This window comes from Pyrus communis, chromosome 11 (assembly GCF_041283825.1).
Source record: "Pyrus communis isolate YQ-2024b chromosome 11, ASM4128382v1, whole genome shotgun sequence".
Taxonomy (NCBI): domain Eukaryota; kingdom Viridiplantae; phylum Streptophyta; class Magnoliopsida; order Rosales; family Rosaceae; genus Pyrus; species Pyrus communis.
In genome coordinates, this window is record NC_142575.1 from 11,828,688 (window position 1) to 11,852,601 (window position 23,914).

Sequence of the window (23,914 nt, forward strand, 5' to 3'; positions counted from 1 at the left end):
ATTTAGCCCAGAAATCGGAGTGGACTCCACCCAATATTTATCGGAATTTAAATTTGTTTTAGATTAAAATGTTCATAAAATTAATTTACGATAGTCTACATATTTATTTTATTTAAAAAAATTTAATTGAACAAAAAAAATAGCCTAAGTTCATTCTTTAATAATCCTGGGCTAAAATTTTAGGCTATAACGGTTGGAGCAGAAAAACTATTTCTGGGCAAAAAGCTAAATTTTCTGGGCTAAAATATTTAGTTTTTAGCCCAACCATTGGAAATGATCTAAATGAAAATATGACCATTTGTTTTAGCGCACTTATTCTGTCTATTTTGTAAAAAGACTCATTGGGAGTTTGAGGACACACTTGTACAATTAAATATCATTATCTAATTTAGATGTAACTGTTGCATTATGTTAAAAGGAGGATACATATCTCCAATCTGATAATTAGCTTTCCAAATGTTTCCTAATAAAGGAGATTATGAAAATAACAAGAAATGAATTATTGAGTTGAAAATATGAGGAGTATCAAGGCTTATGGTGCTGTGTGTAGATGTAGTCCAAGTGAGCTTCAGCCATTATCCTTCTCTTTGAACAGTCCTCATCTCCATCAACTCAATCCTCCACCCCCATATAAAAATATATCCCAACAGAAAAGCAGTATAAGACATATATAGTATCTACTTGATTAATTACTCTAGCTAGGGTTAGAAAAAGAATAACAAGAAGAAGAAGAAAAAAGAAAATAAAATAAACATACATTCATTAGTTCACTGCCTTTCAATTCTACAAGTGAACCACCATTAACCATTTCACTGAGCTTCACCTTCTCATGTCCTCTACAGATGCCAAAGATTTATATATTGCTAAAAATAAGAAGGGAAGTTAAGGAATAATAACTTCTCTTTTTACAAAATAACAGGAAGAAGGATTCAAATTTCAGATCTTTTTTCATAGAAGTAATAAAATACACTACTTCCAAATTAATAGCTAGTTGGTATAACAGCACAAGTGTTTTACCTTCTTTGTTCACTAAGAGACGGATCGATAATGTTAAGGAAAAAAGGATGAAAAATATGCAGAGAACAACAACAGCGCCTGATTTGAAGCTTTGCTTCATGGCTTCGAATTCAAATATGTGTGTGTGTGTGTGTGTGTGTGAGAGAGAGAGAGAGAGAGAAAGAGAGAGAGAGAGAGAGAGAGAGAGAAGCTTAAAGTTTGGAACCTGAGGTGGTGGAAAAAAGGAAGACGAGGATGGAGGAAACTATACATGCGGAAAAGAATGCAGCAGGCACTCACTCAGCTTCTGTAAGTCAAATAAGTCACATGAAGGAACCCTCCTCCCTTGTAAACAAGGCATGCAGTTGCAATACCTTTTAACGTGGGGCCAAACAGCACCATCTTCATATTTTACTGTACTCCATGCTTTTGTGTGACAACACCTCTCCCCTCCACTACCTTTGATATATGATATATATCATGTGTGTGTCTGAGAGAGAAAGAGGGAACGGGCTTTGTTGCTGGTTTGGTTATTGTCCATATATTTGTCCGCCATAATAGTAGTCCAAAAGAGTCCAAACACGCTGCAAAAATCAATGTTGTATACTGATTGACAGTGTTAACAAGTCAACCTTTTGGACAAGCTGCCTGAGACAGCTGCTGCCATCGTTACTAAACTTTGGATTAGGATTCTCTCTCATTTTTCCATTCTCTTCTTACATTCTTTTATTTTATTTTTCTTTTACTATAAAAAATTAATATAAGATGTTAACGTGGGTTAATCATGACCGTTCAAATAAGAGGAAGGGAAGAAAAAGAAAAAACAAGAAGAGAGAGAATTCTACTTCCTAAGTTTTACCAATTTCTATTCTATGAGATACGAATCTGAATCGAACGAGTTTGTGGCCTTCCAATTTAATAAAATATTATCATTTTTTGAATTTTTTTTAATATTGTATACATTACTGAATTAAGATATTATAATAACAATAAATTTGTTCTAGATAAGTTGGTCTTGATATATAATTAAAATATGAAGATAAATGACATCATACTAAAAATCACATTTGCTTCACGCCAGATTTATGTATATACTACCGGTATTGAGTGGCCACACCACCCATCTTATTAGTGGCATCAGTGATCACACCAGCCTATATTTCTACTGAGCTGTGCTATTTTAATCCAAGCCCTCATCTTATACATTGAAATATCAAATATGTGCCAGCGCACAATTTTATCACAACTTTTTTTAATGAGTTCTAGTCTTCTATTTCACCTAAGATAAGATGCCTAAGTTGGTACATTAAGAATCGAGACCATTGATCTCTTTGATTATGTGATTTACATTCCGAATCGAACAATAATTAGGGTATTGAACAAGTTCATTTTGTAATTGAGATACACCAGTCGACGATATAAATAAGTATATTTATTTAGCAACATAAGCATCATCTTAGGAACATTTTAATTTGTATAAGTATTATAAAGACCATTACCCTATTTAGAACAATCTAATATATATATATATATATATATATATATATATTTGTGTGTGTGTGTGTACGTGTACGTGTGAATCTAGATTTTGTTTATTCTACAAATCAGATTCATAGTTTAACAACAAATATACATTTCGACTTAAGTATTTGTATAGTATAACACAAAAAATAACTATGAGAAAGTGTTAGGGTTTACATATGCTTAAGGTCCTAAACATAATTTTATAATAGTACTATACACACACCTTTTTTTTCACTTTTTAAATACAGTTTTTAATTTACAGCTGTTAAATCAAATTAATTAAAGATAATCAAAGAACAAATATTAATAAAGAATGTGTGGAAGACAAAAAGAATGTGTGAATAGCACCTCCTTAATTTTATTATTAGAATGTAAATTTGCTTTACTAAATCAACATGACCAATGATTTAGATTATGAGAAAAAAATCAAATCTATATGCATGCGGATATATTGAACCATTTGGTCAGTCACTACGAGGTCATTATCTTTTGGCAATGGTGGGGTGCACACCAATTCTTGAGTTTGAAGATTCTTGTTTCTTCTCAACAAAGAATGGTTAATATAAATTGTAAAAAGGAGATTATGCTTTTCTTTTTGGAAGATTTGAATACCAAAGTTTTGAAACCAAATTTTGCAGGCCGTATAATGTAATTGTTGATGATTAGATTATTATTTAAGTGTTGATTAACATATTTATTTCTAATTGGTGACACGTCATATAGTTTACAAATTTAATAAAAAAATTTGGTCTATGCATTACTCTTTGTTGAAGGTTAGACTTGAATTGGAATAAATGTCTAAAAACTACAACCCACGTAGCTACTAGCTAGTAGTTAAAAAAAATTAACAACCAAACAGAAATTTGTAAAAATTGAAAACAATAAAAAAAAAAACACATAGCATTTCGAACTCAGAACCTTTCGTTAATTTTAAACAACAAAAACCATTTCTTTTGATTAAACTTCTTGATCATTTAACCAAATTTATAAATTTACACACTTATGAAAAGAAATTCACAAAAATTTGAAAGTGAAAAAACAAAAACAGCATTTTTGAACTCAATACCTTCTCGTTAATTTAACAAGTATAAACCACCACCTTTGGATGAACTCCTTGATCATTTGACCAAATTTTTTAAATTTATACTCTTTTGAAAAAAAAATTCATAATAGTAGAAAGTAAATAAACACACATAGCATTTTGAACCCAAGACATCCTTGTTAATTTTCAATAACAAAAACCACTACTTCTAATTAAACTTCATGTTCAGTTAAGCACATTTTATAAATTTATACTCTTATGGAAACATATATGAATATAACATATAACCCTTAAGACATGCAATCCGTATGTGGCATTCAAATCAAATGTGGACATGCCTGACTCATTAAGCTTCATGAAAACCCTTTGAAAAACCATACAACCCTTAAGGTGTGGCATTCACCCTGAGTGAACTTACAATTATTAACCACAAGAAGCATTACTCAATTTTTAGGGTGACACTCCAACATAAATTGCATCTGATTACTTATCTAAACAACCTAATGGTCGCGAATCATTAAGACATAAAGACAGTTTAAACACAGAGATTAATAATTCAAAGTATACATGCATAATATTATAAGCAATTGAATAATACGTATTATGCTAAGACTCATGGTCTCGCCCTAGCAAAAGAAAGTTAGTTATGCATAATCATACAAATAATAATAAGAACATGGATAGAAAACACGTGATAAATAAACTTCAATCGTCAAAAGCTCTCTAAACTAAATTCTTCAAAGTAGTGTGTAGAGAACCCTACTGTCTAGTTAGCCTTATTTACACTATTACAAACTAAAATCCTTCGTCTTCTAAAAACTAAGAAACAAAATAAATTAAGAAAATTTAGAAAACAATCTCCTAGTCAAACATGGAGAAACTGCAAGTAAACTAATCTGCCACGTTATGAACCTTAGATACCTCCAAAACAATCCAAAATTACTTTAAAAAAAAAAAAAAAAAAAAAGCGTAAGATGTTGTGAACATATTTCTAGAAGGGCTCATCGCCCAAAGACATCATATTGGACGTCAAAAAATCCAAATAAACCCAAAACATCACTTTGACAATATTGCACCCTGATCCTTTATAAATTAATCGCTTGATAGAAAAATCTGAAACTTTGACACGAGTAAGTTAAAAGTCTTGCGAACATCCTTTAATTGGAATAATTCCGAAATTCATCCATTTGAATACTTTTTTCTCAAAGAGAAATCACAAATCCTACTTTAAAAATATAAAGCAAAGTATCAGAATTTTACTAAAATAATTACCAAAGCATACTAAAAATATAATTAAATATATAATATACAATCGACTCATTATTGAGCACGAGCAATTACTCAAGCAAAGGCCATTAGTGGGTTTGGGTTGTGTGAAGACATATTTATCATAGTGACTTATTCTCTAGGGAAGTGAGTTGGAATACAGCTAGGTTGCGTCTGCTAGTCCAAGAAAAGTGTGATTGGAGAACATGATCATGATCATGTTATGTCACACTAGCATTGGGAACTGATCATTTTGTTCTTGATATCATATATAACCTTTTAAATATTAGTAATTGTTTTAGTGCTTGATTATCTTTGCTTATATGTATTACTAGTGTTGAGGAAAATTTGAACTCAAATTTTATATAATTAATATGTGTAAAAGCCTGTTTAATGCACTATAAAATTAAAATTTATATTTAAGTTTTCGGCCAAAGTGAGATTTAAAGTTAAGTTTTAATGTAAGATTTGAGTCCACCTCATGTTGCTTAGAAAAATGTTATTCACCTCAAGAAAGTTTGAGTTATAAGTCCAATCATATTAAATGCTCATACTCAACATTACCAAAACTCAAAATTTGGGTATTGACTCCCATGTTTCTCACCTTATGTAAATACTCTCAAATCTTAAAATTCAAAATATATTTAGGTTGAAGGGGGTTTATTGCATTCCAAATTTATATTAGTCATTGTATTCAAAATTTAGACTTTTGCAAAGGTTTGTTTATGTGATAGACTTTTGTAGATTTCGTAGACTTTTATTGATTATTAGAAACTCTATGAAATCTACAAATTTTTAAATGATAGACTTCAACAAATTTTTGAGAGTTTAATGAAGACTTTTGTAGAGTTTAAAAGGAGTTTAAAGACTTTGTAAGGTGGCAGTAGGAAGTTATGGTGATGAGGACTGTGACAAGGGGATGGTAGTAGAGGTAGTGGTGGGAGTGGTGTCGACGACTAAGGTAACATGGTGGTACTATGACCTGGTTTGGTACTGAGGTGATTCTGAAAAAAGCTGCTATCAAAAAAAGCTGGGAGCTGTTTTTGTGTTTGGTAAATACTCAGCTTCAGCTTTTTTTCACAGTTTTGGATGAAAAAAAGCCAAAAACAAGAAGCTGCAAAACCCAGCTTTGAAAAACCGGTTTTTTTTCACATCTGTTTTACATAAAAGTTTACCAAACACTCTAATACTGCTTTTTTTTTTTTCAAAAGCACTTTTACAAAAAAGTTTACCAAACACTCTGCTGCTTTATTTCACAGCTGCTTATTCTCACAGCACAGCAGAAGCAGCTTTTTTTCAAAGCACAGCAATACCAAACCAGCCCTATATAGGTGGCAATCATGGTGGTCGTGTCAATGGCGGCAGAAAGATGATTGTAGGAGGTTGTGTTATGATGATTATCAGTATGACAAGGTGGTGGTAGAGGAAGTGATACGATGGTCCAACAGTGGTGATGACAGTTGCAACAATAGTGGCGATGGCAGCAACAGGGTAGTGAGGATGGTCGTGGTTAGACATGGTGCGATGGAAGTGGAAATAGTAATCCTCATTGCATTATGGTGGGTGGTGGAGTATTAAAGTTATGAAAGTCCATCAAAATCTTATAGGGAGAGTTTGGATTTGTTATGACTAAAAATATAGCATAAAAAGTGAAAGTCCACAACTTTTTAATATCCTTTAAAACCAATGAACTTTTGAATACATCTAAACTCTTGTAAACTTGCAGAAAGTCATAATAGAATACCACAAGATTTTAAGAGACTTTTTAGAAGTCATAAAAATGATCTTTTTCTTTTTTTCAATACAATGTGCTTTATCGATTCAGCATACACCTGAGTTTTTTAATCAGGTAAACTCCATTAAATCCATACACAATGCACCCCTTTAAGAATGCAAATCTTTACATAACATATGCTTTTAGCAACATAGTACACCATACAAATGCAGAGAATGACGAACAATAAGAGGAAGATTTGAATGAAGCGTCTAAGCATTTAACCCATCCGAGATTAAAGACATAAATATATACTAATCTACATGGTAATTTTACACCATAAATAACAAATCAAAGTAACAAAGTACTATATTGATCAAAGTTGTAAAAGATTGAGTAAAAATGAGATTTTATTCCAGCCACGCATTCATTAAGAAACATATAGCGGTCGTGCTTATCAAATTCCAAACAAGTACTAATTCGGTCTAGTTTCTACCTTAGCCCAAAAGATAACTTGTCAACCCAAACCGAACTAGTACTTGGTATGAGACCAGCCCATATATGAATTAAGATTCATAGTTCGGGCCCGCCGGGTTTTGGTTGAACCGGTTCCTACTTGATAATCGTGGTTGGTCAAAAATGAAGAAAGTAGCCGAGCAGACAGCGCGAAGCTCATGAAAACTGAATACATGCAAAACTCTCTACCATACTAATTGACCACTCAGACATCGTATGAACCATGAAAACAACATGAATCTCAGTCTGAGGCTATAAAATCATGCATGCATATATCTCTTTTGAGACAGCATTACTATCCTTTAATCTCTCTCTCTCTCTCTCTCTGTCTCTCTCTCTCTCTCTCTCTACTTGGAGAATGGCTAGGCGAGAGCTCGCGCTACTCGTCCACTCCTTGGAACAACGAGTAATTACGTTCACTTCACCCCATTAGTTATTTATTCCGTTTATTTGCTAATAGATCTGCTTATGCTTATTTTGATTAATTTATCTTTTTAAATCATTGTTTGGAGTTTGATGTTATAATTTCTTCCATCCGTTGCAAGATTATATGGATGTTTGTGTCTCCCTTAATGAAATGCATATATTTTATTAAGAAACAAACTTAATCTATTTTTGTTTTCTTTTTGTTTAATTGACTTGGGAAAGAGTATATTTTATTGATATGAAATTTCAGATAATCTATATATGTTCAACGTTAGGTCAGTGGTTTGGTTTTTATTTTATTTATTTATTTATTTATTTTGTGACTTAGGTCAATATTCTCAGTTTTTATGTAACAGAGAAAGAAAAAAACATATGATAATGTTAGTTGTGTATCAAGTAGTCTTTTCGATTACTTGAATAAAGATTGTGACATCAAAGAAGGGTTTAAACACTCACTCACTTTCTCTGCAATAAAGAGGCTGTAGTTATTGGTGTTAAACAACGTAAGTGTTACAGTAATTTAATGTCAAATTTTACACTCACTTTCTCTGCCACTTTTTTTTATACTATTTCTCAGTTATTCCCCACCGCAGTTTCGCCTTGAACACATGCATAGGAATTTTATAGACTAATTATTAACCATGCTTCCTGCAGGGCATTTTTGAAGACTTTTTTGGTGACATGGAAGTGTTACAAGAAAAGGATCCTCGCCCTTTCGAAGATCTCTTCCCTGAGTTCTTTACTGCTTTTGAAAAGAAAATAGAAGAGCTCGCACCAAATCTGTAATTTCCTTCACCATTTCCTTTAAGAATAATCAACTGTTTTTGACATACATTATTTATATATTGATTGGAGAAAATTCAATTTTAGGAGTGAGGCTAATGCCAACTATGCCATGGTGCAACATTTCTCTCAGAAGATCAAGGAATGTGCCGAGACGTACGTGATTGATTGCTAATAATTTCATATTAAGCTGCTTCGTGTATGATATGTGTGTGTTCTTAAATAATATGCTTGTGAAAAAGATATTTGGTGGCTAAGATCTATCTAAACTGAATCACATATAGTGCATTAATTTATAAAGCTTCTACATAAGTAAAATTTTAACTAAAAATATTATTACCATCACTGGCGGAGGCACATGAGGACTAGAGTAGTCCTAGGCCTACCCTGACTTGAAAAAACAAGATTAGTATTACACCTATTTCTATTGCTTTGCAACTCTTCTCAACACTTATCTAATTATTTATATATCTTGTCAACCAAATCCCATCCTAGAATTAAGAATAATATTTCAAATGGTCATTTGTTACAAATAAAAAAAAATTTTGAAATTAAAACCCATCATTCACTTTTAACTAATAAAATTGTCTTTCACTACTGCACTGGGTGAGCTATTCCTCATATTCTTCTTGAATTTCATATATTTAGTCATTCCAAATCCCAAACTTATTGAATAAAGAACAAATAAGGTTTGTAAAACTCTGTTATTCTCTATAAAATATTTGTTTCTATTCTATCCTACCTTACTTGAGTTTTAGGGTTTGCAAAATTTTTCTCTCCATTGATTTTAATAATTCTTTCAGTAGTATAGATGACATCATGCAATGGTTTTAAAATATGAAATTTGTCAAGAATAATTATGATTACTATAAATAGATAAAATGATCTATGCATATGTTAATTTTGACTACTTAATTATTTGGATATTTTTATGATGTTTTTGCATTCGTAATTTTATAACCACTATTTGTTTTTTTTTTTTTTCTTTTTCTATATTGTGTGAGGCCCCTCCTCACAAGAAATCCTATCTTCGTCACTAATTAACATGCATCGCAGAGAATTTATAGATCATGATCATAAAAAATTCAATTTTCATCACCTCTCCATTTTTTGTTGTACATTATATAATAACCTTTTGCTTTGATCAAACTCAAAAGCTAGCTAAGATTGATGCGTTAATTTTGGACTAACAGTTACGGTTGTACTCGGTTGGCCAATTACTCGCAAGACCTCTGGGATACATGTGCTTCAAGAAACAACAAAGAAGAGTAAGACTTTGTTCCCTCACCATATATACACGCACGCACGCACGCACGCACATCAGCACTTAATTAAAGCTTCTAATTAACATGTTTAATGATCAGCTGATCATGTTCTTCGACATATATAACCAAGTTTGAGGGAACAAAACATGTTTTCAATTTCCACAACCAACAAAATTTCAAATTCTTCGTCAATTATTTAGAGTAATATATTGCCTTCGTCTCTTAGACGATTGTAAGTTCTCTATTTTTTCCTTTCAGAACAATGGTAATTTAAAATTATGTATGTATGTATGTACGTATGGTTTTATAGAAACATCACCTTTTATACAAATTCTTGTCTAAGGAAAGTGTCGTGTTTGTAGGTGCCCGATACTTTTTGAGAGCCTCAAGACTGAATATTATGCCACGAAGGAGCTTCTGATTCGCATTGCCAAGGTACTAAACGTATAATTTTTAACTAATTTGATCTCTTCTCAGCTTATATGCTATAGGATAATCAATGTTTTTGTTTCTTTAACGCCTTATGTAGATGTCATATTTATCGTGCATATGATTAAAAATAAATACATACATTGACTGATAATTTCTAGACAGGACAAGTACAGAGATACACCTCCCACGAATCTTCTAATCTTCTTGTTTTTTTCCCCACAGCTGGAGAGTGAAATGTCTGAAGATGAGCAGGATGAGGATGGAAAGTAGATAGTTCTCGGTCGCTTTGTTCGATCGTCTCCGGAAGACGTGATGTTTTCTTTGTTTTAATTAACCATGGAATAAGTTTCTATCAGCATAACTTACTTTGTTATAGACTGATTTATGACTTGCTCAATTTATGTTGGGTTTGGCATCTGAACTAGTTAATTTGAATAAGTTCAGCGTGGAGTGAACTAATATATATATTGTGCTATTTAAGATTTGGTTAATTTTCTACCTATTTGATAAGTTTCTATATATCTTATTATTAAATTTGGTACTATGATGTGTTTTCAATATTTTTTTATGGCTATATTCTAATTTTCATAGTCAATTTTAGGTATAAACTTTTATGCTATAATGTAGAGAATAAATCTTGTATACAGATTATATGACGACACTCACACAAAGAATAAGCATATGTGAGATACACATGTAAGGCTCAATTTTTGTGTGAGTAGTGCCGTATACGGACGTTGGTATACAACGTTTTATGATATGGAGTACGGGCATTATTTTATTACTAAACATGTTTGATGTTTCTTTTGTAATGGAGTCTGGAGAGTCATGTTTCGGTCAATTAAACAAGTGAAACTTTCACCCTTGTGCTTTCTGCTTTCTGCTGTACATTGACTTACCAGTCTGCCCCTTTTATGTCTTTTTATTTTTACATAATGTTTTATGCAGCATTCCTCATGATTTCGTCGAAGAGCACGAGACGTGAAATTTATAGTCAGTGAGTGATCTGTTTGTTTCTAATATATTTGTACTTTTTTTTACTTTGCAAAAAATGACATTATTAATTTAGAATACCGTTAAATTGTAATTTATTGATTTATTAAGTAGCGTATAATAAGACCTTCAATATAGGTCAGACTTTCTCTTTCTTTTTGTGGATGAAAACAAATTTTTACTTCTTTTGCCTTTTGTTTCATGTCATCGAATGCATACGTCTCTACCAGAGGCTTTCCACAGAATCAAAGTGATATAATTTACCCCTCTAAGACCATATTTAACCTTAGGGATAAAGCTTAAAAATTTAAGCTAGCAAAATTTTAAATCATAACTCAGAAAAATTGTTTTTTTCCTCAAACCCTTAAATAATGATTATAGCCTAATTTTTTTAGTTCAAGATTATTAAATAATCATTTTAGCCTAAGATTATTAAATAATCATTTCAGGCGACATATTTAATTTTAGGCCGTTAAATCTTTTTTTTTTTTTTTTTTTGCCATTAGATTTGATCTTATTTTATCACAACCGTTGGATGAAATTTCAAAGGCCTGGATGACTTGATCCGGAGAGGACTGAAACAACCCAAGTGTTTTCAACTAACAAACTGCTATCCAAGTGTTTTGAACTCAAGATATTATGGGACTAGAATTTTCTCCCCTTCTCTTTTCATTCCTTTCCATCTCCTCCTCTCACATTCTCTATTTTGTCTTTCTCTTTCTATAAAAAATTAATATAAGATATTAACGTGGCTTAACTGTGATTGTTCAAATAAGAGGAAAGGGAAAGGAAGGGAAAAAAAGAAGGAAGATAATCATACTTATCTTGTGAATAGGGCTTGACCTTGCAACCATTCGTGAGTTCGAAACTTCCCACGCCTTTTACTGTACCATTGGAGAGTTTCCAATATTGTCCCTGTTATTCATCACCCACCCACCCTCACTACCATAGGATAACCCCAGTGGCAAAACAAAAAATAAATTAATAAATTTCAACAATGGTGCATGCCACTCAGTATTACGGTTTGATGATATTCCTTTTTGGTTAGAAGTGAGAGGTCTTAGGTTCGAATCTCGTGGATAACGAATTCGATACCAAATTAGGTTGCCCATTGTGTAACTTAGCCGTACTCTCTCTCTCCCTAGTGTTAAAATATCGATCAATGTACTAAAAAAAAAAATTCAACAGTGGTACCATAGAATTTTGTTGTTAATAGCATTTTAGCCAATGATTTTAACAAAATGGATAGTACTTAGGTACTCACTAGTAAGTACCATATATACTCACTTTCTAAGTTGTCCCAATCAAAAGAAAAAGTCTAAGAAAAATTAAATAACATATGCACTACTTTTTAATGGTGGGGTTATCCACACACCCCTTATTACCTTCTACACATCCACTCAATTTTCGGCCGTCGAATATAATGAATTAATAAGATCAAAGAAAAGAAACTAACAAAAGGCATATAAGAGGTAAAAATAAGTATGCGAATAGTATCATTCTTTTTAAAATACTAAAACATATGTTAAAATTTTATTGACCGAAATCTAAAAAGCGAGTACTTAATTATTATCCTAACAAAAGCATAACAAAACTATGGTTTTAGGCTTTTAGCCCAGTTCAGTTTGGGCCTTTCCAAGCCCAAGAAAACATTATGACCCTGGTCCTTTATCAACTTCAACTTGTGCGTGGCCCAGCATTCCTCTTTGATTCACTTCAAAGCCAATTTTTTTCTAACATTTTTTTATCCAATATATATTTGCACCGAAGGAAGAAGATTAAATTGGAATTAAACTCTGTCATTCATAAGATTCAAATTTACGATGTCTCACTTATAAGTGAAGATGCATATAACTTAATCATAGTATTAAGTGACAATTATACCGAAATTGAGTAGTTGTTTCCATGTGAATTGAGTGGCTGGTACTGATATAGAATATGCACTTCGGAATACCCAACGAGCACATGTTGTTGAAAATAAAAAAGAAAAAAAAAAGCCTTGCTCTTCGTTGCCAACTTCTTCCGTTGGTTGGGGTCAGGCATGCCACCCCCTGACCTCCCCCCTTTTCCTACTCCTCTCTAACCCGCTACCCCCCCCCCCCCCCCCCCCTTAATTCCTCCTCATTCCCTCCCATCTTGTTAGCTCCTCTTCAATTAGGCCAGCTCCTTTTCAATTAGGCCATCTTCAACCGAAGGGTCTAGAGGGTCAGAGGGCCTCCGAAAACCGTCTCCAACCAAGAGCTAAGCCAGAGAGTTGTGGAATATGAGAGGGCCCCACAGAATCGAAGAGGGCTGGAGGGCTAGCTACATGCAGCCAGCCCGGGTCTGGCCAGAATTCAAATCAATCATGTCGGTTAAAACCGACAGGATTGATTTGAATTTTTTTTTTTTTTTTACAGTTTTATTATTATTTTTTATTTACAAAAATTTTCCTATAACTTCTATTTTTCATTTTTTTTAAATTCTATTTTTTTTTTCCTATAACTTCTATTTTACAGAATTTGTAGTTTTTAACAACATTTAACAAATTATTAAAAACATTTCTAGTTTTTCATATTTGTTAAAAAAAATATTTAACAACATGAAACTTGAACAACATTTAAGTTATAGTTTTTAAATAATAAATTATGTTTGGCCCTATGACCCTCAGTTGGAGACGATTTTTTGTGATAGGGCTAAAACGAGCCCTCTGGCCCTTTGGCCCTCGGTTGGAGATGGAAGCAAATATGACCATGCACTGTTCATTAAAATATTAATATCTTGGAGAATCTTGGAGGGCCAGAGGGCTAAAACGAGCCTTCTGGCCAGCCATCGGTTGGAGATGGCCTTACTTCTTCCCGGCCCCATTCCTTTCCCTCATATCTTATATGTTTCCTCTCCTTCCTGTTTTCCTTTTCAGTAACCCTCCTTAATTTCTAGTTTCCTTGAGTTTGTCTCAACCTCCCTGAGCTTGTCTCAGATCTGAGCTTTTATGCCCGTTTCTTCCTCCGTTGCTTCTCCTCCTTGCCAGTCCTCCATTGCCGACCTTTGCTACCCGGCCCATCTTGTGTTTCCCCTTGACGGAGCAATTTGGTGCTGGATGGTTGTTAAAGTGCTTTTAGCACTATTTGGTAGGATTATGGGTGCGCTTTTTGTATGGGAGGATTGCTCACATCAATTTTCGCTTCATCCAGCTTATTCTGGTTTCTTCCTTTTGGTGCTGGTGGCGGATCGGCGATGGCGGTGCAGTTGTTGTGGTGGAGGCAACAATATTCCAGATCTAGAGCTTTTTATTGTTGTTGGCTTGCTCTTTTTAGACTTTTATGTTGTATTTTCTATTGGACTGCCTTGGGGCTTTCTACTTCATGTAATATTTCTTTAATTAATAGAAGTTTCTTCGATGAAAAAAAAAATTGAAGAAAATTAATCAACTATACGAAGTGAAATTTGCGATGAAACTTCACACCTATACAGACTACACGTATTATATCAATTGCCGTACAAATAATTCTCTAGATGGGCCAATACCCAATATTTATGATTAAGATAGATATTATTGATGCTACATGGGCCCCAAGACCAATATGGCCCACTCATATGGAAGGGAACACCCGCGAACGTCAGGGAGAGGTGCGGAGGGCGTCACGGTGAAGGGAGAGTGTAGTGGAGTAGCTATCAACAACTTGTTAGCAATTAAAGCAAAGGTGCCAAAGCACAAATTGCACAATGCTCCACCTACCACAACCCATTTTCTCCATCATGCCCCTCCTCTCCCCCACCAAACTCTCTTTCTCATTGTTTATATATATTGAACAGATTCGTGGCACACTTTTTTTTTACACAACGTTAGAAATGTGTTTTTGTAGAGCTTATTTCATAATATATTTCAACGATTCGAATCATCTATTTTTAGGTATTTTCTAAATAATTATATTTACCAAAAATCATATAAATTTGAAACCATATTACCGTTGGATTAATATTCGTTTTGGGTTTATACATATTCACCCACTTACTCCTATCTTATTCTCTTTTTTTCGTTTAATCCTATCTTTTTCCAAATCACCCTTTTTAACATTGCTTATTGTTCTACTTTAATGACACTTGAATATAATTTTGGTCATAATCCAATCATTTAAGGGTCGACTTTCCTATTAAGATATAGGACATGTACACATTTGTTTTGGGTTGATATTTCCTTTGCGTAGCACTTTGAAACAAGAAACGATAGATATTTAAAAATGGTCAGAGCTTTCGTCATAGTTTACAATAGGTCCATACACTAAAAATTCATGGACTGAGGTTGCTGAATTTAAAAAAAAATAATAATATACGTATTTAGAAAGCCTTTAAGGGAGGGAATCTTCATTTTTTAAATATAGATTAGTTGTGATGCTCACATCAAATTGAATTTCAACGATCTGAACCGTCTATTTTAAGTGGGATCTTATAAATTATCCTTGCAAAACATTAGTCAATTCGAAAATATTTGAGACATCTAATTAAGTTCAAAGAAATTGACGAATATTTTGTTTTATAAGAAACAATGAAATTTCATTGTGATAATTAAATAGGTAAATAGTTTTGGAATAAATTGAATTTTTGCAAGGATAAACTATGAATCGAGACTTACAAAATAGACAAATCATTGAAGTTCGATGTGGAGTGGACTCTATAACTAGTCCCCATTTTTACCCCAAAAACGAGGATCCCTTTCGTTAAAGGGCATATCCATATCCAATTCTAAATATATGTTCATAGATCAATGGTTTTTGTTAAATTGAGGGACCCTAATTAATTGATTTTAGATCATGAACCAAATCTAAAATACAGTGAAAGTTTTGGACCCATCCTAAATACATATACATACACACACACGGCGCGCGCGCGCGCCATGCGTTTGCTTCTTGCATCAACAATTAAAAGCCATTAATTAATGTAGCTCCTTACTTGAGATCTAAATTACACAAAAATTGCTGATTTCCACGCATGTGCGCAAAAAATTGACGATGGCAGAGAATAGTTCATCATAATAGAAGGTAATTTTACATTTGTATAAAAATGAAAATTTGAAACCTTAGTGATGTTGTTGATCGAAGTCATTTGTTTGGTTGGTGAAGCCATGAAAATGGTGAAGAAGCAAGAACAAAGACAAGTGCATGAACCCCTAGTTTAATCTATATATAGTTTGGAGACTTGACTAATTCGCAATAGTTTGAATCAAAACTTAGACTTATGTCACTCGGTTTTGGTTGGTGAAAATAAGCCTGGGTAAGTTTTTGAACAACCCCAAGCACGAGCCTCTCCAAACATTCTTATCCATTCACAAACTACTTCTCTTGCTTTACTCTACCACTTCCTTTGATTATAAAAAGGGAACTTTAACAAAAAAGACTCCCGGTACTATTCACTTTAACGAAAAACCACATTTTTACACTAAAAAATCAATCATGATATTATTCACTTTACCCTTTATTTTGTCCTTATCGTTAAAACTTAAAGTTTTCATGTCATTTTTATTAGTTTTCCCTTATAAAAATGGTTGGGCAAGTTTCAAACTGTCCTCCCTCTCCTTAATAATAATAGATTTACAAAAAAAAAAAAATAGTATGTGAACATAAAATTTGTATAACCATCACGGGGTGGTCTAGTGATCGGGGACGAATTTCAGGCTTGTATTCCACACGACACGTCTTGAGTTCGATTTCTAGTACAGGTGAATCACAAGATGGTGGCCAGGGGGAGGGTAGATTGTCTCTGTGAGTCTTCTCGGCCCCTAGAAAGGTGGGGACTACCATAATGAAACCACCGAGTCCCTTTTTTTTTTTTTTGGAAAAAAAAACATAAAATATGTATCAATAATTTGACTATTTTGTTCTTGTAGAACCTAAGGTTTGTTTTTCTAGTAGGCACTCTCTTAAGCGTTTTGGTTAGGATTTATTATTTTAGAATAAATACGTTGAAATTTTATTAAAAATCTAAATGCTTTCTGAGACAGGTGTTTTTTTTGTAAAAAAAATAAAAAAATTCTATAAATCAATAACATTTCTAAGTTTTTTCAAATGTAATAAAAATGCTTTCAATCTTCCAGAAGCATCTCAAACATGTCGGTATGTTCCTGAATTTAAAGAAAAGAAGATGGGAGAATCTGCGAGTTTGATGCTCCTTAAAATATAGTTTGTCCCATTAACAACATGTTGTAACAATTTGTCTCCACAGGACGAGAAATGGTCTTCCCCACCATAACATTTTGGGAGGAGTTGTTCCTATCAAGTGTCAAGGCCAATATTATCTCTATAATTGTGTGATTTGACAATCAAACCACCTTATATTGAAGGAGTTTCAAACACAATATGTAATTCAAGTGAATATATAGAAAAATGGGAATTACCAAAATGCTATAAATTGGTAGAATTAGAAACATTTAATTAAACCCAAGGGTGAGAACACAAGTGCCACATTCACCTAAGGGGGGGGGGGGTGCAATTTTTGCTCATCATTCCAAATTTTGTTGTATGCTCACCATACATTCAATCATCTATCACGAGTCTTTTCACTTAATTTTAGTTAATTTTCTACAAAATTGAAAAAGTAACATTTAATGTGAAAGTTAATTAGAGTTACGCGAAAGAACATATGACAAATAATTAGTTATATGGTGAGCATATACCATAGTTATGGTGATAAGCAAAAATGCTTCCCTAAATTGAGCATTTTTGCATGTTTCTAATTTGGAGAAATGGTGTTGCTTGCATGCTTGTCCTAGAAAATACAATGTTAAATGTTTTTAAAAAAAAAAATTCAGGAAAATTTTTAAAAGTTTTTTTTTTAATAGGAAATGTTTTAAAAGTTTAGAGCAAGCAAAAATCGCTATAGAAGCAACACTTCGAGTTTAAAATATTTATGAAATTGTTAATATTTTTGTCGAAATATTCGAAAAATCAATGATCAATATGGAAAGGGGGTGAAATGTAAACTTTACCCTATATTAGCGAGATATAAAAAAAATTAATAAATATCGATGATATTTATTGATTCACTACAGAAATTTGCCATAACCCATTGCAGAATTTAAATTTTTGAATATTTTTTTTAGAAAACTTTCTCTAATTTCGACGAAATCTGAATGAGTTGATATACTCACCCCATTGTAAATTTCCATAATTCTGTCGAAGGCAATCAATATCGATATTTCCATAAATTTGCATGTCAATATTCTGAGCTATATCGATATTTTAAACTCTGTTAACATGTAACATCCCACATCGACCAACAGAGAGGGGGTGATGTGCCTTATATGTACATGCCCACCTCCTATAGCACGAGACCTTTTGGGAACTCACTAGCTTTGGATTCCATCGGAACTCCGAAGTTAAGCGAGCTCGAGCGAGAGCGGTCCTAGGATGGGTAACCCACTGAGAAGTTCTCGTCTAAGTTCCCAGAAACAAAATCATGAGGAAATGGTAAGCCCAAAGCGGACAATATTATGTTACGGTGGAGCCAGACTGGGATGTCACATAACACTTGATAAAAATTGAAAAGGAAAGTTACTTAATTCTCAAAAAAGTATAAAATATGAAGGTTAAGCTAGTGAGAAAGTGGAAATCATATTTTGGGAAAATGGACGATGCGATAACCTTATAAATCTCAAAAATATTGTAATTAATATTTAGCACATGTGTAATTGTGTAAATCTTAGGTAGTATAAGTTTATGATTACTTTTTGTTCTAGTGATTTTTTTATTAGATTTTATATTACTTAAGAAACAAGTTTCTCTCTCCTTATAGTTTACTTTAGATAAAGGCATTGACATAGGGGGAATACATACTACAATTTTTCTACACCTTATTCTCTCCACTCTCTCTCTCTCTCTCTCTCTCTCTCTCTCTCTCTCTCTCTCTCTCTCTCTCTCTCTCTCTCCCCGCACACTCTCTCTTCGTTTAGCAAATCGCCACAACACGTTATAAGTACGTTCATGTCGTTGCGCTAAGTAATCTGAAATGTATTTTCTGCTATAAACTAGTTCACAATTATCATCACTCAATCGAGGTTCTTCTAAAAGCAAAGTCTTAATTATCAATACTTTTCAAATTGAGTGCATACAACATACACCATGATGCTTGAACCTAACTTTTACGCATCTTGAATTATAGATTATGCTTAAATTATGTACGCATTCTTCTTCGAATATATTATGAATTGATTATTGTCGAGAATTTGCTCTCCGTCGCCGTTCGTTGGTTCCCGTCGTACCATGGCTCGCCCCTACCCAGATTTGAACCCATATCCATGGGGCGGGAAGAGGGGAGCTTTTACATACTTACACGTGAGTAACCCCATACGAAAAGTTCATTAAAAAATTAAAAATGTAACTCCAATAAAATAAATTTACCCAAACACGTTCCAAATTGTTTCTGATTTGTTTGTGACGGAGTGGATCCAAGCGTCGATCTCGATTCAGATCCCATCAAAATTACAAAATAAAAAAAAAAAGTAGGAAAGTGAATGATAGAGAAAATCGAAAAATATCAAATTTTCTCCCAAGTCCTTGTTCTTTGCAGTAATAATTTTACAATTTACGGGTCTAAAGAATCAAGTAATTGCACTAATCACCCCCCCTAGATGGACTCCAAGGAGTCATATCAATGGGGTAGCTTCCCAGCACCCTCAAGAACGACGTGAACTCCTGAACCTCCGCCAGCGCGTTTTGTGCCCTAACCTCCGCCATCGACGCCTCGAAGTCCACGTAGAACAGGTACTCGAAGTGACTCGCCGTTCCTTCGTTCGAATCGCTCACCAGCCTGATCGGACGGTTCCGGTGCGGCCGCGACTCGATCTTTGTCAGGCTGATGTTCCGAAAGGCGAACGCCGATAGGACCTTGAACAGCACCGACGTCCCCTTGTCATGCGCGAAGACGATGCTCGTCTTGAACGGCCGGTCCGTGCGGGGAATGATCGGCTCCCGGGCCAGCATCACGAACCGGGTCACGTTGCTCGAGTCGTCCTGGATCCCGTTCTCCAAGATCTCCATGCCGTAGAGTTCGGCGGCACGTGCCGAAGCGATGGCCGCCGTGTCGCGGAGGTTGTTGGCGGCGACGAACTCGGCTGCGCCGGCGGTGTCGTCGACGGCTTCGCGAGTGACGTTGAGGCCGAGTTTCGTGAGAGTCAGCTCGCACTGAGCCAAGGCTTGAGGATGCGAGATGACTCGGTTCAAGTACTCCTTCCGGACTCCGGGGAGGGCTAGGAGGCAGTGGTGGACCGGAAGCTGGACTTCTCCGACGATGTGGAGGCGGTGGCGGAGGAGGAGATCGTAATTGCGATGAATTGAGCCGCCAAGGGAGTTTTCAACTGGGAGGACTGCTCGATCGGCGATCCAGAGCTCGACGGCTTGGAAGGCGACTTCGAATTGGTCACAGGGGATGGCCTCGCATTTCGGGTAGGCTTTTCCAGCGGCGGCTTCGGAGTACGCCCCGGGGACGCCTTGGTAGGCGACACGCAGCTGGGCTCCGTGCATCGGAGCTGGAGAGAGGTCGGTGATGGTGAGCGCCCTGGGAGGCGGAGAAGACGACTTGTCCTCCGGGGACGACGACGACGACGAGAGCTTCTCCATGGGGACAATCTCAAGGTCAACGGAGGTCTTGTGGCCGTTGACCGAGCCGACATGGTCAGCGTTTCTCGATTTGTCAGATGGCGGCTGGGGCTGCTGGGAAACGACGTTGCTGGCAAGAATGGCGCAGGAGCTCTGCCAGTCAGCGCGGCTGGAGCCGACGCTGTTGGGTAAGTGGACGGAGTCGGAGCGGTAGGCGCATTTGAGGACGGCGAGGCGGGGTGGGGCGACCCGGGGGAGGCGGAGGGCGGGTTTTGTGAGATTGTTAGTTGAGGGTGGAAGAAGAGCCTGCATTGTGTTGCGGTGTGTGGGGAAGTGTCGGGGACTCGGATGGAATTAAGAGAAAAGAATGGGAACAGAAAGGGAAGTTGAGATTTTGTTTTGTTTTTTGCTTATATGGTGAGAAAAATGGGAAACTGAAAAAGCTTGGTGTTCTCTTTGGGAGAAGGAACGTCAAGCTGAGAGGGGACGAGGCTGGCGCTAGGTATTTATTGAGAGAGGGGGAATGAGTGAACGAGTCCGTTGGGAGGAGATGGAGGGCGGGTTTGGTAAAATCCCACACCTACCCTCGCTCGCCTCACCTTCCCTGATTTTTTACATGAAAAATGATAAGACTAAAATGGCTTTTTCAAAATGAAATTTTATATAAATTTTTTGTCACTTAAAGTTTTTAGAATATATTTTACATTGCTAGTACATAAATTAACGTTAAGTTGTGTGAAATGACAAAGAATTCATGAAGAATCTCATTTTTAAAGAATCTACTTAACATTTCTCTTCTTACAATTTTGTTTTTTTTTTTGAATGTTTTTCTTTCTTCATTTGTTCATTTTCTAGTTTTTTTTCTTTTGGATTATTCTTATCATTCTATATATATATATATAAGAATTTTATTAGTATTCAGTAAAAAAGCGTAGTATTTGGGAAAAAAATATAACACGTGTGGGATCCACTAAAATGTGGGTTTTAATATTGCATTTGAAAAGGTGGGACACTTTTTATTTTTTTTATTTTTTTTATTTTTTTATTTTTTTATTTTTTTATTTATTTTGTCGAACTTTCTAGTTCTATTGTTCATTTTTAGTTCACTATTTAAAAATCAGCTTTTAAGCTTGTTTAACTATTTGATTAATGTTTTGAGAGTTTAACTAAATAACTGTTAGGTCTATTTATTACACAATAGTTACATGTTTATGAGCTCATTTGGTGTACATAATTAGATTATAATGGATAATCTACTAAATTAAAGATAGGTTGAGGGAGAATTTATACAATTATGACTACGGACAACCTAGAGGACAGAAGAATTATTCATAAATAAAACCTATTCATTCCAATCCTCCTTAATATGGTCGGATTAGAAGGGATGGACTTCTTTCATAGCTAATCCTCGTCTAATTCCCTCCAAATGAAGACCATTCACTTCCACCTTCAATATACCTTGAAATTTGAGATTTCTCCATTCCAATTCATTCATGCGTACCAAAAAAGCCCTAATGGTTTTTATTTTCTTGATTTTTAGCAGATTTGGTCTTTGAAGGGTGGCTTAAAAGACAAACAACACATATTATTGTGTAAAATGGTAGAATGAGAAGGATATCCGAAAAGAAAGAACGAGAAGATCAAAATATGAAAGTTGCTAACTATCTTGAAATTGAAGAAGATAGGCAGGACGAGAAATTAGTACTTAAATAAGTATAAAAAATTATTAGCGTAGATTTCCTCGCTAGTAAAGGGTTTTAATTATTTCGTTTGTGCCTCTCTCGAAGAATTGCTTATATATAGTATTCCAGAATATTGGATATTTCGGATTTTTTAAGTGTTAGATCTTCAATAAAAATTATAAAAATTAAAAATTTAATGGTTAAAAAATCTACAATATTCTATACTCGAAAACACTGTAGACTGTTTGTCCTCGGGAAGCATTACTCTTTGCTATATATTAAAGTGAGAAGTTGAATCTGTGCCAGTACATAATATTGTGGAGAGTTTTATGTGAGCCAATCCGGCACATGGAGCTCAAAGTGGAAAAAGGCAATGCTCAATGGGCACCCCCGCCACCTTTCACCCTCCCATTCGCGAGCAACCTTAATGGGAGGATAGGTTAAGGAAAAGACACGACAAGATGCTGATCACATCGAAGTTGAATTTGTTGCATCACAGTTTGATATAACATTCACTGTATATTCTTCTAGCTATTTGTGCAGGTCTTGCGCTTGGTATGAAGTAAGACGAACAAACAAGATATATGTTCATCAACACTTAAGTAACATCCTGTTCTACGTCTAAGAACTATCATGGTACAAGAAACGCGGAGTTCTAAAGCACGCTAGCAACTTTGAATATGTTGATGGCACCCGATAAAGTATTAGAAAAAATCGAAACATTGGTCGAAACTGTTTTTTGTGTAAGTGTTTAGAGTTTCGATTGATGCCAAAGTATTTTCTTCTTTTTGTTTGTCAACTGGCGCCGAAGTATTTTAATTGGTCTTTTTTTATTGGGTGGATGTAATTAGAACAATTTAGTGATTGGACCTGAACCAAGACATGGTTTCTTACTTGATCGTTCAATCGTTTGGTTAGACGTCAAACTTAAGCGCGACATCTTAATTTAATTCCAACCTTGCCAATTCTTGGTTTGGTTTGGTTGGTGGCAAAACAACCAAGGAACTTTGGGAATCACTTGAGAAAAAAATATAAAACCGAGGATGCTGGTTCAAAGAAATTTGTCGTGGGCAAATTTTTGGACTACATAATGGTGGATTCCAAGTCCGTTGTGTCTCAAACTGAAGATCTCCAAAAAATCATCCATGACATTGATGTTGAAGGGATGGTGATCAATGAGTCTTTCCAAGTGGCGTCCTTTATAGAAAAACTACCACCTTCTTGGAAAGAGTTCAATAATTATCTCAAGCACAAACGTAAGGAGATGACCCTTGATGATCTCATTGTAAGGCTGAGAATTGAGGAAGATAACAAAAAAAATGAGAAGAGCGTGATTTCGAGTATGGAAGCCAAGGCTAATGTTGTTGAAGGAAGTTCATCAAAGTAAAGGTCAAAATTCCAGAAAACTAAGAAGAAGGAAAAACACTTTGTCCCTGGTGCGAAAGGCAAAGACTTCAAGAAAATCAAGGGAAGTTGTTGGGTTTGTGGAAAGCAAGGCCATAGGGCTCAAGAATGGCGCCATCGAAGGGATTAAGGTCTTGGAAATCAAGGCAACAACAACCGCGAGAACCTAATTGAAAACAATATGGATGCCTTGGCTGCAATGATTTCTGAAGTCAACATTGTATCTGACCATGCTGATTTGTGGATAGATACTGGTGCGACTTGCCATGTATGTGGTGACAGAAATATGTTCTCTACATACC

The 23,914-nt window shown here is 34.8% G+C and overlaps 2 protein-coding genes across 2 annotated transcripts; one reads left to right on the forward strand and one right to left on the reverse strand.

Annotated features, from left to right (window-relative positions):
• The first annotated feature begins 7,349 nt into the window (after positions 1-7,349).
• LOC148692901 (uncharacterized) lies at positions 7,350-10,455 on the forward strand. The gene is made up of 6 exons (XM_088678907.1): positions 7,350-7,464; positions 8,139-8,266; positions 8,355-8,423; positions 9,461-9,535; positions 9,895-9,967; positions 10,187-10,455. The coding sequence occupies exons 1-6, from the start codon at positions 7,417-7,419 to the stop codon at positions 10,232-10,234; spliced, it is 441 nt and encodes a 146-aa protein (XP_088535033.1). The 5' UTR covers positions 7,350-7,416; the 3' UTR covers positions 10,235-10,455.
• Positions 10,456-19,439: 8,984 nt separating this feature from the next.
• LOC137742321 (arogenate dehydratase 3) lies at positions 19,440-21,233 on the reverse strand. Its single transcript, XM_068482162.2, has one exon. It carries the CDS (start codon positions 20,836-20,838, stop codon positions 19,543-19,545), a length of 1,296 nt encoding a protein of 431 aa, XP_068338263.2. The 5' UTR covers positions 20,839-21,233; the 3' UTR covers positions 19,440-19,542.
• Positions 21,234-23,914: the final 2,681 nt, after the last annotated feature.

Coding starts and splice junctions, on each gene's coding strand:
- LOC148692901 (XM_088678907.1), top strand. CDS start 7,417: ATGGCTAGGCGAGAGCTCGCGCTACTCGTCCACTCCTTGGAACAACGA. Junction 9,536..9,894: donor TCAAGAAACAACAAAGAAGA/GTAAGACTTTGT, acceptor TCGTGTTTGTAG/GTGCCCGATACTTTTTGAGA. Junction 9,968..10,186: donor TTCTGATTCGCATTGCCAAG/GTACTAAACGTA, acceptor TTTTCCCCACAG/CTGGAGAGTGAAATGTCTGA.
- LOC137742321 (XM_068482162.2), bottom strand. CDS start 20,838: ATGCAGGCTCTTCTTCCACCCTCAACTAACAATCTCACAAAACCCGCC.